Genomic DNA, 14,312 nt, shown 5'->3' with positions numbered 1-14,312 from the left:
TCTCTCTCTCTCTCTCTCTCTCCCTCTCTCTCTCTCTCTCTCTCTCACACACACACACACACACACACACGTAATATCTTTCAGGTTTCTCTTCTTCCTGTGAATCTCACTAGACAAACAGAAGAGCAAACTCGATGACGTGGCGAGCGGCACGTTCGACCGTTTCTTGGACCTGATTCCGACAGGTTGCCAAGGCGATGTGTATTATGGTAACGCTGCCAAAATCGCAGTCAGTGTCGGCGCCGGTCATGTGTTCCGGAGTAATCAGACCGTTTCCGAGCTGCTTGACTGACAATAGCTCAGCTCCGTTTTTCGATTGCTTGCTTGATATAGAACAACGGTCTGGAATGTGCTACCGGAAAGATCCTACAAACGGGATTGGAGGATGCCAGTTTGCAGGACATTTTACAGCAGTCTCTAAAGAATATCGACTTGGAATATAGGCTGATAAGCAGTAAGCTACAGCGATGGCCATTTTCTATACGTAGTACCGCTTGAAAAGCGGTGTGACGTTTTTCAATCTCGTCTAAATGTCTCGAATTTTTGCTGTTTCTCAAATATTGCTATTACTTGGAATGACAATAGAGAAATAAACAACTCTCGATATTTAACTTTACGATCGGAGTCTATGGTGAAAATTTAAAAAATGCTTTTCATAGATCTCGATAACTCATGCGCATTGTAAACATTTCGTTGAAATCAGATGACCTTGATAGGATTTCTAAATAGCTAAAGATCGCGAGGATCGCAGTTTTGTTACAATTTTGTAATATTTTCGAACACCAACTGTCAGAATTCTGCAATCTTTAAATCTTTAAACGCTCGTTGCTTGTCACCGCGTTAATCGATTTCGATCAAATTTTCAAAGTGGATATAACTGACCGAGACCTGCGAAACGCGCTTTTCAAATCATCGTTATAGGCTCGGATAAAACAGTTGAGAAACAGGAGCTTCCGATTTTTGTTGTCAATCGAACTAATAAAAAAATGAAAGAATGGTATTATGGTCGTTGTCTAATAGCCTAGTCCTTCTGCCGTCTAACAAATTAAAATCGTTTAGTTCGGTTTTCAAAATGTTATACCGTATTTCATATTGTCCTAAGGAAAAGACGCCAATTATACTTGGCGACTTATTAGTTTCATTACAGTTTAAAAATCTGCACGTTTGAACCGACAAACGTTATAAATGTGTAAAATGTAAAAGAAGACATTTCTTCCTCTCCTATATATTTCACGAAGACTTGTTGTCTCGTTGTTTAGCAGCTACATTACAGTACATGCTAACATCTCTACGAAATCTTTTCATTCTATTTGTACAAAGAATAGTTCTCTATCCGCTGCATATAGTTCAAGTGTAACGGTCTTTAGTCGCAATTGTTAATAGTAATGTTAACAGTATCAATGCCAGTAAATTACGAGAATGTCTTCACGGTCTCCGTTATGTTCATGACGCAATTGCTAAAATGATTAGTGAAACTTCGTGGCGTGGGGAAAAACGCGCGCGTTGCGTCAACTTTTGCATCGACCGAGCAATTGGTAAAATACACACGCGTTTTAAGGTCTCCCGAGACTGTATATGTATAATACGCGGTAACTTTTTCATGATACATATTTCGTGACACCGGCGTTATTTATTGCTGAACAATGCCTAGACGCGTTTCGTCTGATGAAAACAGGGCGATCCACTTGGGAAAGGGAATGATCGAACTCCTGGAGCACGTGACTTTGTGTGCGTGCACGTTCTACCTCCGCTTCAATTTTTGCTTAATTAGTTGATTCACTTTGTTTTTGTCTGTTTTCTGACGAGTCGACGACTAACCAATAATATGAATGGTAAAATAAACTGTCAACGATATTTGTAACAGCGAGTTGCGTTTGCATGAAGCAGAAGCAAGTCGAGAGGTGCAAGTCAAGCAAATCAATGCTACCGGTATTCCTCTTTCGAGGAACAATTCAATTTGCGATGAGAAAAGTACAATGTGAAAAGTAGTAACAATAATTAAGAAGAATGTCCATTGGTGCGGCACTTTCTACAAGATTATAGTGGGTAGCTCGTTCACGTCCCAAGACGAGAGCAAACCGAACCTTAGCCCTGAAGTAAACAGCGCCAGTGAAAGTACTGTCACCCAAATATGGGTGACACGAATTTCTGACCAATCTTGAAAATTCATTTCTATTGTAATATATTTGAACAAATCGAATTTGATGAGAATGTTTCGGATGCGAAAGAGTACCAATGCCACCCACTATGGTAAATATTAACTTTCTAGTTTCGCTTTGATTAATTAAATTGCTTTAACTATGTGGGGATTTTAGTGGTCGATTGTCGGCACTGAACATGTTAAACAGATACAGGAAGTCGTGTAACAATGATGGTTCCATATAAATTGATCTCACAAAGTGCATTACAGTTTGTTGTTCAGTGAGTCGTAGACCATGCAAGCCTCTGACCAATAGGTCAAATATTGGATTTATAGCAAGAGGGCGAAGATAAAGTTGAGTCAGCCTATTTAGTTAGTGACTTGTCGTAAAGGATGATGCAGCACAACAATACGTCATCCAATACATGGGGAAGTTAGTTCTACATTTGAATGTGGACCGGTCAACGATTTCTCCGATTTATTGATGTCCTCAGAATTTTATAGCATTCGCTCGCTCTTAATGATGAAACAGGTGTTTCGGAATTTTATAACTAATTATTGAAGTGCCCACGATCAAGAAAACTTCAGATTCACTAGATCCTAGATTTTTCTAAACTATTTCTTGTTAGTATGATTGCTCGAAGGAGATAAAAGTTCCAAATAAAGTTTTAACGTAAAAATAATATAAATGCAGACATTTGACAGTCTAACTGTTTACTGGCGAGATATGAAACATATTATTTTTAACAACATTAGTTGAAAATTAGGCGAAAATATCATTTTGTTATGAAGATTATCCCATAAGTGGCGATCTAAATTTCGGAAAGAATCATTTCCTACTTAAAATGTAAATTCAGCGCCATTACCCATAGTGGCAAAACGGCCAAACTTGCGGAACTTTTTACCGACAAGACTAAATCAAGACTTATCAAATTGACGCCATCTGTAGGAAATTCTCAGGACCTCTACAGATTTCATACTATCAAATTTCCGCCATCTGTGAGAGAATACTGCAAATTTTTACTCAACTTGTTACAATTGTTACGTTCTGCGAACGTTATTCGGTAAAATATATTTTCCCGGAATTTACCGCAAAATAAGTCGTCTGTGATCAATCATTTATTATATGCTCGTCTCATAACTATTATGCTTAGTTTAAATCAGATTACAACAGAAATGGCGCAGTTGACTCGAGGTGAGGTAATAGTGGGTATAGTACTAGCACTGAAAATCCACGTTACAACGTTAGTATTGTGTTCGAATCGTGTAACATGGTCCACAGATATTATCCCCACTACTACCCCCACTACGAGTCACCTAACCGGTTTCCGTCGCAATCTGACCACTGAGCTCACTGCTTATAACTGGCACCACTACTGTTATTGTTACACCTCCGGTTAAATCGTGACGTCAACGACGCGGCGGTCGAATCACGTGATGAGGTAACGCGTAGTAACTGGTAGAACTTTGTAGTGACTCACCATTGCTGATCAGTACTTGTAGAAGCTCTAGTGGACGTCGTTGACGGTTGCCGATCATTTTCCCAGCGAGGCTTCGACATCCAAAGCATCTCAGATGAATCGTCCGGGCTCGCCGGAGGTTCTAAGAAAATGATGTGAGAAGTCTCACGGTTTCTTCCGGAGATCTCTGCTTCAACAGCAGCCTGTATCTCGACCAATCGACCGCGGTAATAGTGCTGCCGAATATACTCTATCTCGGATGATTCGTCTGGGCTCGCCGGAGATTCTAAGAAAGTTTCGGGAGCTTTCCCAGCGCTGCTTCTTGAGATCGCTGTTTCAACAGCAGGCAATGTCTCAATCGATTGATCGCGGTAATATTGCTGCCGGATATCTGGTATATCAGATGATTCGTCCGGGCTCGCCGGAGATTCTAAGAAAGTCTCAGGAGCTTCCTCGGCACTGTTTCCTGAGTTCTCTGCTTCGATAGCAGGCTGTATCTCAATCGATCGATTGTGGTAATAGTTCCGCGGGGTATACGGTATCCCTGATGCCATACGTAACTGCTTCCTTAACTGATATCTTCGTCCAGCTCGACGTGGCATCATGAATCTCTGTTTGAACATAAATAAATTTACTATAATAATTACATATCAATACAGCTTCGGCAAGCGTGCAGGGCATACAGTTCGAGCTCGGTACACACGCTATTTGAAGTGTAAAAACTGATCGATCAATATAGAGTCGTACCGGGCATACAGGGTGAGCTCAGCGTACGACGATATATTCTTGTAAACAACGAAATAAATGTGAAGCTCTTATGATATAAGTTCGGACTGAAATATTAATATAGAATTGAACAGACGCGAATTAATGTATCGAGTATCTGCTTCATATACGTGAATTTGGTCCAATAATTATATATAAATTTGTATTGCTTCGGCAAGCGTGCAGGGCATACAGTTCGGGCTCGGTACACACGCTATTTGAAGTGTAAAAACTGACCGATCAATATAGAGTCGTACCGGGCATACAGGGTGAGCTCAGCGTACGACGATATATTCTTGTAAACAACGAAATAAATGTGAAGCTCTTATGATATAAGTTCGGACTGAAATATTAATATAGAATTGAACAGGCGCGAATTAATGTATCGAGTATCTGCTTCATATACGTGAATTTGTTCCAATAATTATATATAAATTTGTATTGCTTCGGCAAGCGTGCAGGGCATACAGTTCGAGCTCGGTACACACGCTATTTGAAGAGTTCAAATTAACGGATGAATATAGAGTCGTACCGGGCATACAGGGTGAGCTCAGCGTACAACGGTATATTCTTGTAAATAACGAAATAAATATAGTGTCTTAAAAGCCCAACTTTGGAATATTAAAAAAAATCAATATGATTGGAAATACTAAACTCTTTGAAGTAATAATGTTTTAAAATAGAAACGTGAAGAAATTCCAAGAGAGGATTTTTGGAGAGCAACTGCTCGTGTTGGAATCGAGAGACAATATGGCGGTTGCTGACGCTGCACCGACCTCCTTCGGTTATAGCTAAATTGGTAGGGTTCTTGTCGGAGTGGGAGCGATGCTGAAGTGGGGATAGTGCGAGACTTGCGTTGTATTCCCCTGCAAGTTGTCCCCGCTCCTTCTTAAAGGTGGGGCATCCAACACTGTTAATGCGCGTACATAGAAACCCGTATATATATTACAAATCTAAGGGTTTGGCTTTTAGGTTAAAAATCCAATCTACGTATGGGCAGTATTAAAAATGCCAAATTTTAAGTTACTGTGCAGAAACTTTGTAATATTCAGCAGCATAACGTCAACATCCGAAGATTTAGCGTTCGTTGATTGACTCGGCAGCGACGAGATAAAGGTAGAGATCACAGTTACCGACAACATGACACGAAATTCAGAGATTCAACATGAGTCTCAACTTTCGCAAATATCCCCACATTTCCCTGTGCATCCAATCCGCAAAGATTCCTGTTTTAGCATTGAATCGTCAGCCAATCAGAACATAGCAATTTCTACTCCTATTATCGTTAACGGAACGCGTCGCGGCTACGGAGTCCTGTAAAATTTTAGAAACAGTAATGGATCCTATTCCTGCACACCTCCAGGCGAAAGAAATTTTCTTTGCTCTGATTGGTTGGTATGGTTTACGATTGAACGTAAAAACAGCAGAATTCATGATATCGATAATGCAGAGCAAAAGGTTTGACAAGTTTAGTTAGGCTGGTGTTTACAAGGTGGTACCTAAGTAGGAATATTGTGAAGGTCTTTATATAAACCACCTGACTAACAACGTTTTTACTCATCATTTATAGTCTGATTAAGCTTTTTATATGAAACTAGCAAACCGGGCGAACTTCGTTTCGCCACCAGATGGCTTCGTTTTTTGTAATATTTCGTTTGGGGATTAAAAGATGAAGAAAAGTTATTTTTTTGTTTTATAAACCATATTGGTTTGTAGTACATGCTATGTATCAGAGATGGCGCTGTATGTGAAAAATGATTTTCCCTGTTTTCCTGCTTTTCTGTTGAAATTTTTCCAGAATTTTGTTTGCTATAAACCTCACGGAGCCCGAGACCTTTCCAACGAATGCAAAACCGTGGAAATCGGTTCGTGCGTTCTGGAGTTATAGCGTCAGGAAGGAAAACTCGACTTATTTTTATATAATAGATTATTAAACTAATAAATAAGTTATTCCTGTTTGACAAACATGTGTTTTCTATAAGAAAATTTATTATAAATTGAAACACTCGTTGGTATGTAAATAATAATAATAGAAATAATATTTGCAACGTGGCAATATATAATTATATTTTTAAACCGAATTTTTGTACGAAATTCTTTTTTCCAATCTTCTCTTACTATAGGGCCTTATTAGCAGACAAGCTAACATTTAAAATAGTTAAAAATATAAATTCAGCTTTGCAATGTAATATAAAATAGAAAAACTATGTTACCATCCTTTCCTTTATAATTATCTTTATTTTCATTTTTAAAATTTGCATACATAAATCGGAAAGATCATTCAACATGAAATCGGACATTCTTTGGAGTATTGTTTCAGATTTTCGTGAAACTTGAATATGTTGTTGTCTTTAGGGATGTCAAAATATATATCAAATATAATTTTACAAACATAATTCTTACTAAAGATACTGCAAGAGGAACAACCTTAACAATTACTTCTATTATAATTTGTAGCAATTATAAGTTTAAAACACACATGTATAATATTTAATTATTATAAGTCTAATATAAAAAACATTCCCATACTTCCCGTAGAAACCGTGATAAAAATATATATATTTATTTATTTATATTATTTATATATTTGTTATATATGTATATATATATTATAACTTCGTGAGCAATCGATCATCAAAAAGATATCCTTATGGTTGTTCTGATTTCGGCCGTTCTATTATACTTCTCTGAAACAAAATAACAAGGAAAATTCTCGATCAGAATGCGTTTATGTATCACGGAAAACACGAAAGAAAAAAAAAGAAAAGATGACACTTTGAACTTGAAACTTCGATTTCTGTTAAATTTTTTATCTTTAGCAGGCTAATAAAATAGATCAAATAATGATCTTTACTACATTGTGGTTCGGATTATAAAGATACGATAAAAATTTTCGAGAAAAGTTTGGAGAAAAACGCGTTTCAATATTTTTGTAACACTTAGATCAAGATCATACCTATTACGTGCGTGAAAATCTCGGACATGATTTTTCCAGCTATCAGTTGTGGAGGCTGCGTCAATTATTTGGTCACATGGTACGTCTCGCAGATACATGGCGATTTTCATCCACTCCGTGAGTTGGTTATCATCGTTAAGTTGGTTGTCGTCTCGAAGTACAAGTTGGTTGACTTGATCTTCAAGTGGGTTGTCTCGATGTAGAAGTTGGTTGACTTGATCTTCAAGTGGCTTGTCTCGATCTACAAGTTCGTTGACTTGATATACAAGTTGCTTGCCTGAACCTCCAGTATGAAATAATCCTAACTGATCTTCCGTAGTCACCGTTTTTAATCCATTGTATATGTCATCTGCTGTTACAGGGTAGCGAAAATACGAAGGATTAGTTTCTAATTCCAGTTCCACCTTGAGGCTTTTTGGAAAACATAAACCTTGTCTGCTAGCATACGTTTCATGGAGTAAACGTAGTGGAAATTGATATATTGTGCTTTCTGTATTTTCTTTCAACCAATTTTCCTCCTCCCAAACTATAGCAAGATTATCTGATGATACCCTTTTTACGGTTATCTCACTATTATTGCTATCTTCAATTGTTACATATTCTAGATCCTTCCCTATTGACAGTAATCTTACTATTTGATCAACTCCCCTCCTAGGAGTATACTTGTACAAGAATCCTGGTATTAAAGGCAGATATTCTAGAAATTTGTTGTAGGGTTCAATATGGAGCGGTTGCATGTTATTAACGTTTCCATGCATATATCTACTTTTAACAAACGGTACTTTTTCCGTTATTCTACGAGCACGAGCACGTAAATCTGCGTGAAACTTGGCTAAGTACACAGCTTCAAGGTCCTCTGGCATTAAAAATTTCTCCGGGAAAAGTAGAGCTAGTACGAGTTTATGATCACGAGTTAAAGGAACAGATCTTCTATATTGAGCAAGGATGTCTCTGAATATGTTTACTTTCCTTTCGTATTCCGAGTGAGCAGAGCTTAGAAAATAGATATTTGGCCGGGCTAATATTTCCGCAATGTAAAAGTTGCGTATCTCCATCGTATCGTTGCGTATATCTTCAACAAATTGACTTCTTTTATACAACGGCATCCATTTAGGCCCTACTTTTTGGCTACAATATATGACAGGTACTTTCAGCTTTTTGGCGATCCAATAAATCCAAATCAAAAACAATGGACACCGTGTCGTGTACTCGTCCAGAATGAGTAGTCCTAACACCGTCTCGGGATTAATAATATCGTCTCGTATCATTTCAAAAAATTTTAACATTGCATGATGTATAACCTGATCGTCATCAAAGGACATTCTGTTTGCGAATTTGTGGGTTGTGTATGCGGAAATTCCACTTACTGCTTCAAATCTGCTTTCCAATACTCTCAGATATGCGACGTATGTGACGTTACCGTCAAACGATATCGCCAGACACATTAGGAAAAATGATTTCCTATCATTCGGTGTCATGTCAATTAATATAGCGGTTACTTCTTCTTTCTTGTCCGAGCCATTCCCATTCCCATTAAAATTGTAAGAACTCGATAATGCTGAATGGATTCTATTGAAGACCGCGCGCTCTTCTTCATTAAGCGAATTATACAGAATTAAATTCTTCTTTCTGTTTGCCGTATTGATACTCACATGGTGTATGTACTCGTTCTCCAATCTGAGTATGTCATCACCAAAAATTACATTTTCCAACACTTCGTTTGCTATGTTTGACAACTGAATTAGTTGATCGTATGTATCGACCCTTACTTGATCACTTGCCCAATCCATGATCAGTGCGGTGGTTATCCTGTGACTGTGCTTTTCATTTTCATGATGCTTTATATATGTGAAATATTATCAGATTAGATAGTTCTGGAAAGCGGTTTTTTAGTGGGTAAGAATTCCACGTATTATTCCACGTATATCCGCGTATCTTGCTGAAGATTTATCCCCTTCCCTGTCCATAAAGAAGAAAAAAATCACGTTATGCTGCATCATGAGACGCGGTAGCGTCTCGCGCCAAGTAGTTGAGTGTTCGATTTTCATAAAAACGGGCCGCCAAGTCCACCTTAGGTATAATTTTTCTGGTTTCTCTAAGTATCCGTTATATTGTGAATCCGTTTAAAGTATGGTTGCGAGTTTTGTAGGGTGCTCGCGGCATTTTATTTATAATAACGCGGTACTCAATTATATAACAACAACTCCATGATTATTCAGTAACGATGTGTCGATCGCTTGGCAGTTCGATCATTTCTGTCTTGTCCGTCGGCACAACAGTTCCGTGACAACCTCTATCTTCAGCTATTTCTTTAAGGGGTGTCCACAACAGGGCAGTACCACATTACAGCGACTTGATATAGACAATTCGCGGTAACAGTATCAATGTTTTATCGTGATTTTCTACTTAGCTGGTTATGGAGTACTCTAACTCTACTAAAGTGGACTACTACTTTTGATTTTAGTACCTTCTTCGAATGAAATTAAATGGTAAACAATATTTTGGAGCTTTTTTTATAGCGTTCCGAAGTTTAACATTGTACTTACTTTTGTGCATTAATTTAACGTTTTTTGTATTTGAAACCATTTTGTGGGGTGGGGTGGGGAAGGGGGAGGGTTTGGGGGTGGGGGGTGGGGGGTTGTTATTAACAATTCTTAGAGGTTTTTTGAAAGGTTTACTAATATCATTTGAGTGCTCCTTTGGGGGACCAATTGTTTCACGTTGATATCTTCTGTATGCTTGTTTGCGTGAATTCATTGTTGTGGAGACTTTTTGTGGGTTAATTTGTCGGAGTTTTTTTGTGGGAACCAAAGTCCCAAGCAAACTCAACTACTTGGCCTATTTTACGTTACCCTGGTAATGTTTTTTATTGGGATTATGCTGTATTGTGGATATGATATAGAATACAGTATAGTATATAATGAACTATATAATATAATGTGTGTAACTAACTCAGAATGATTACATCTATCACTTACGCTCAGATGACGCCATCTGAAAAAACGACTTGTCGGTAAAAAGTTCCATAAGTTCGAGCGTTTTGTCGCTGCACGTAGTGGTGCTAAATTTACATTTATAGGTGCAAATGATTCATTGCCACATTTCACATTCTTTATTCTAATAATCTATACAGGTAATTGAGGCTCAATAGCTTCGGAAGTAACATTTTCTTTGTACAGAAAGATTTTGTTTACTCAACGCTGATAACATATTGGCGCTCGATAATTGAATGCATGAATTCCCTTGAAATTTAACTACAATGACAATTAATTATTTCTTCGTTGCTTCAAAGAAAATAAAAATAACGGAAAATTTTATCTTTAAGATAAGTTTAATATATTTAATAATGGATGCAGTACATTGTGTAACTGTAAACCTATCACATCGTTTCATATTTTGCATTTTAAAATTATTGAGATCATAGTGATTCGTTTGTTGAAACCAATTGAGCTCATTTCTTCATTGAAGCATACGTTTTAACAAAAGAAAAATGACATGAAGCCAAAATGAATTCGGGTGTCGACAGTCTTATAAGATAAGGTATCATACTCCAGTCTCTTTAAGTGCTGAAATGTACAGGGGGTGCCTCATTAAAATCCATAATATTAATTCCAACAATGAAAACCCGTAAAATTAATAACGGACTTGCTCCAAAAAATTCTTGAACCGAGAAAATTCAAATGATACAATATGTGTATCTCCCGATAATTTAAAAAAAAAAAATAAAAAAAGTAGAGTAGAGCACACAGACAGTGCGCAGACGGCATGAAAAATGATAAACTAGCAACTCGAATTCCTACTAAAGGGAATCATCGAGAATGAGCAGCGACAGTTTTCTCGCGATCGCCGGCGGTACAGCAAATCGCAGGGGGTGGTCCTTATGAATTTTCCATTCGCAAGACGAGTGGTACAGTGGTGTACGCTCATTTTTGACTCCTGCTGTACATCTTACGCGAGAAAGATGGGATCGCGTGCTACATGTAGTACGTTGGGATTGGCCGTGGCGCCACCCCACTACGCGGCGACGTTCAGTCGAGCTCGGGCCTTCGTTGGGTGCGGAGTGTGTGTCGTTCCGTCTAGTGTCAGTGTTCAGATTACTCACAGAAAATCAAGGTAAGCCAAACCATATAATTCGATACGTATCCTTAGCATTTCTTGTGACCACGACGATCCGTTTGCGCGATATTTCCGAGCGGCTCGCGTGCCCGGCATTCACGGGCAACAGAAAGTGCACTCTCGGTGCTCGATACTCTCGCGTTCATATAGAACGTTAGACGAGGACGTTGGACCGCTTGCTCTGAGCTGTCCGGGCCGCTCGTTTCCGGTGTTTCGACGTGGTTTATTTTTCTTGTACGGCAACCCGTTAGACACCGGGCAACCGTCGTTCTAACGAAAGCAACAACACACAAGAGACAGCGCCTCTCCCATCGAACAAGAGCGACAGAGACGGAACGTGGTGGCGCTCAGAGTCGTCTTCTTCGTGTGTACTCTCAGGATCGATACACACAGTACACACTCGGCGCGTCGCGGCGTTCGCTCCTGTGTAAGGTTACGATACGTAGACGCAGAGCTGTCCAAATTTCAAGGAATATCATTCGAATGTCCTTTGTACGAACAACGGAAACTGGGAACGGAATTTCAGGGTTTCAGGATAGTCTTGTCATATATTTTTGGGATATCTTCTGTCGATTGAACACAGGGAGGATAGGGTGTCGTAGCGGATGGGGATGTAATATTCGAACATACTGATTTCTTTGTTCGATACGAGCTTCTAGAGGTTTGCATTAAATTAAGGTTAATCAACGTAACGGAATTACATTTTTGGAGGAGAAATCCATTGTGCTCTGTATCTTCCAATCGAAATGGTATTTCAACCCTCGTGCGCCATCCAGGTCAATTCGATCCGACAACGCGCCTTTGTGTTTATTGGTACATTGTATTAGGATGTATTCATTCATTCACCGACAGTTTTCATGTGATTTGGTTGCACTCTTTTCTTCTTTCACCTGATGCCATCTTTGAGTATGTTAAGATACACACAATATCACGTTGAATAGAGTATTCATTGAATTGATTGACGACAAATCATGTTTAGAATAGTATTCCAGTTAAGAATATGTTCTGCAACACTTTTGTTGTACTGTAGGAATTACCCTCACCGTTTTAAACCAGCCTATTTATTGAAGTTAATAGACAGTGATATTTAAAACAATACGGAAATCGCAGAGAATTTCGTGACTGTTTATCCTCCCGTTACACATTTGCTTAAAAACTACTCCAATCATTTTAAATAAAATGGACCATTTGCTGAAGAGAATATTTAATGGTGTTTATTTTGCGAATTATATTTAAACCAATACTCAAGACACGAGTATTTCGCAGGGTGCTATTTTCGCTTTTGCTCGAAAACTATCCCCGCAATTAGAAATAAAATAGACTGCGAAAGAGAATATTTGCTAATCAATAACGAATAAACCTTTCGGGCGTAATACCATAAGAAACATCCGCGGAGGAACACATCCGCTGTTTACCTACCTTCACGATGCAGTCTAATGATCCCCCATGATCGCATCTCGTCTCGCGGCGTTGTAAAAATGTAAACACACCCTCGTGCACCTCCTCCGTACCAGTGAAGCCCTTTTCTTCAACGTGTTGGACGAACACCGCCGCGATTTTTGCGACGTGTCGCACGAGATCGTGTAAAACGAGGCCGGTGTTGTATGGGGTCGGTCCACTATAATATTTTAGCAGGCACTGTACCCGGCCGGGATGCGGGTGCGTGTGACCCTTTCGCCACCCTCGTTACGCGTCCCTGTGCCGTCGCGTGCGTGCCTCCCTAACTGCGAGAGGTTGGATCCCCGGCGTTGTAGCTAGCCACCCGCTATACGCGACACGCAGGAAAATTCAAAGAAATTGAGAGAAGTGCGCGCGACAGGTACGACCCGCCATGCGGGTACCACTGTAGGACACCACCCTCGCCGTCAATCGTTCGCGGTCTGGCCGCCAACGGTGAAAGAAAACGCGACGGAGTCGCGGGAAACGATTCCGATAGGAAGCCGAGTTACTTACACCTGCTTTCTGGAGTCGAGAAGAAGTTTCCATTATTATTTATTAAATTATTTTCGAGAGGGATCGAAATATAATATTCTTGTCGAGTCGATTGTGGCATTTGACTTGTAGCTGCGAACACGACATCCACCCTAGCGTCACCGGCGCTTTTCATAGAAATTGTTCACTTATTCCGAGCCGTTGCATGGTACAGATCTTGCAAAACTGGACAATTTATAATTGTACTGGTCCTTCGTATATTTTAATGATTAAGATGGGCTGATGTTTTTTCTTTACCTTTGGTAGTATTATCGCGCTAGCCTTACCGTTTGGGCTTAAAAAGCTCTGGAAATTCGTCGCCCCAGTTCCCGCGACCCGTAAAAATTTTCAAGTGCTCGAAAACTTTTTCGCCGTCGGTATACCTCGGTTTAAATTTGAATTGGGTCGGCCGAGTTTCAAACGGCGTGTCTTTTTTTTTTTTTTTATCTTCGTTTCACGAACGAATACCCTTATGCCCGTACCGAGGCGGAATATAAACGTTAGAATTTCTTCCTGCGTGACCTGCGGCGTCACTGAAAAGGTTTCAATCGAATCGGAACTCGGGTCTCTCCCCTTCTCGATCGCGCGATAAGAACGATTATGGAAAATGCTACTGGCCCGGAATAATTCCAGGCGCAACGGTTTTTCTGTTCCGAGGACGAAATTTCTATAAGGTCGAATACCTTGGCGCGACGCTATGCAACGATGAAAATCGGGAACTTTCCCAGCGTAATTCGCTCAGAAAAATCGAGCTGACCGAACAGACATTAAGCTGTTATTATTAATATTATTAAGCTCCTAGTTGTATCAGCTTTATTTTATTGCTAAACTTATTACCGTCAGCCGGATGACCGATTTCATACTTTCCTCCACCTTCGCTAATTATTATAATAATAAAGCAGCT

At 39.3% G+C, this 14,312-nt stretch overlaps 3 protein-coding genes across 5 annotated transcripts in view; 1 reads left to right on the top strand and 2 right to left on the bottom strand.

Annotated features, from left to right (window-relative positions):
* LOC144473906 (L-lactate dehydrogenase) overlaps positions 1–4,202 on the bottom strand; it is an 11,891-nt gene extending 7,689 nt beyond the window's left edge. The window contains exon 1 of the mRNA XM_078188303.1: positions 3,622–4,202. Within this exon, the coding sequence (XP_078044429.1) occupies positions 3,622–4,202 (581 nt within the window). The remainder of the gene's footprint in view (positions 1–3,621) is intronic.
* Positions 4,203–6,583: 2,381 nt separating this feature from the next.
* Positions 6,584–8,641, bottom strand: LOC144473274 (uncharacterized). Its single transcript, XM_078187002.1, has 2 exons — positions 7,322–8,641; positions 6,584–7,052 (listed from the first exon to the last, which is right to left on the bottom strand). Exons 1-2 carry the CDS (start codon positions 8,605–8,607, stop codon positions 7,043–7,045), a joined length of 1,296 nt encoding a protein of 431 aa, XP_078043128.1. The 5' UTR covers positions 8,608–8,641; the 3' UTR covers positions 6,584–7,042.
* Positions 8,642–11,338: 2,697 nt separating this feature from the next.
* The window catches only part of Tty (tweety), a 74,856-nt gene continuing 71,882 nt past the window's right edge, over positions 11,339–14,312 (top strand). For 2 of the 3 annotated variants that reach the window (XM_078186086.1, XM_078186083.1), the window contains exon 1: positions 11,339–11,434. The gene's annotated coding sequence lies outside the window, so the exon portion shown is untranslated. The remainder of the gene's footprint in view (positions 11,435–14,312) is intronic. The other variant, XM_078186085.1, reaches the window with a different exon arrangement.

The sequence above is a fragment of the Augochlora pura genome, chromosome 7, assembly GCF_028453695.1.
Source record: "Augochlora pura isolate Apur16 chromosome 7, APUR_v2.2.1, whole genome shotgun sequence".
NCBI lineage: Eukaryota > Metazoa > Arthropoda > Insecta > Hymenoptera > Halictidae > Augochlora > Augochlora pura.
Note: the sequence above shows the minus strand (reverse complement) of the source record. Positions and strands in the feature narration are given on the sequence as shown.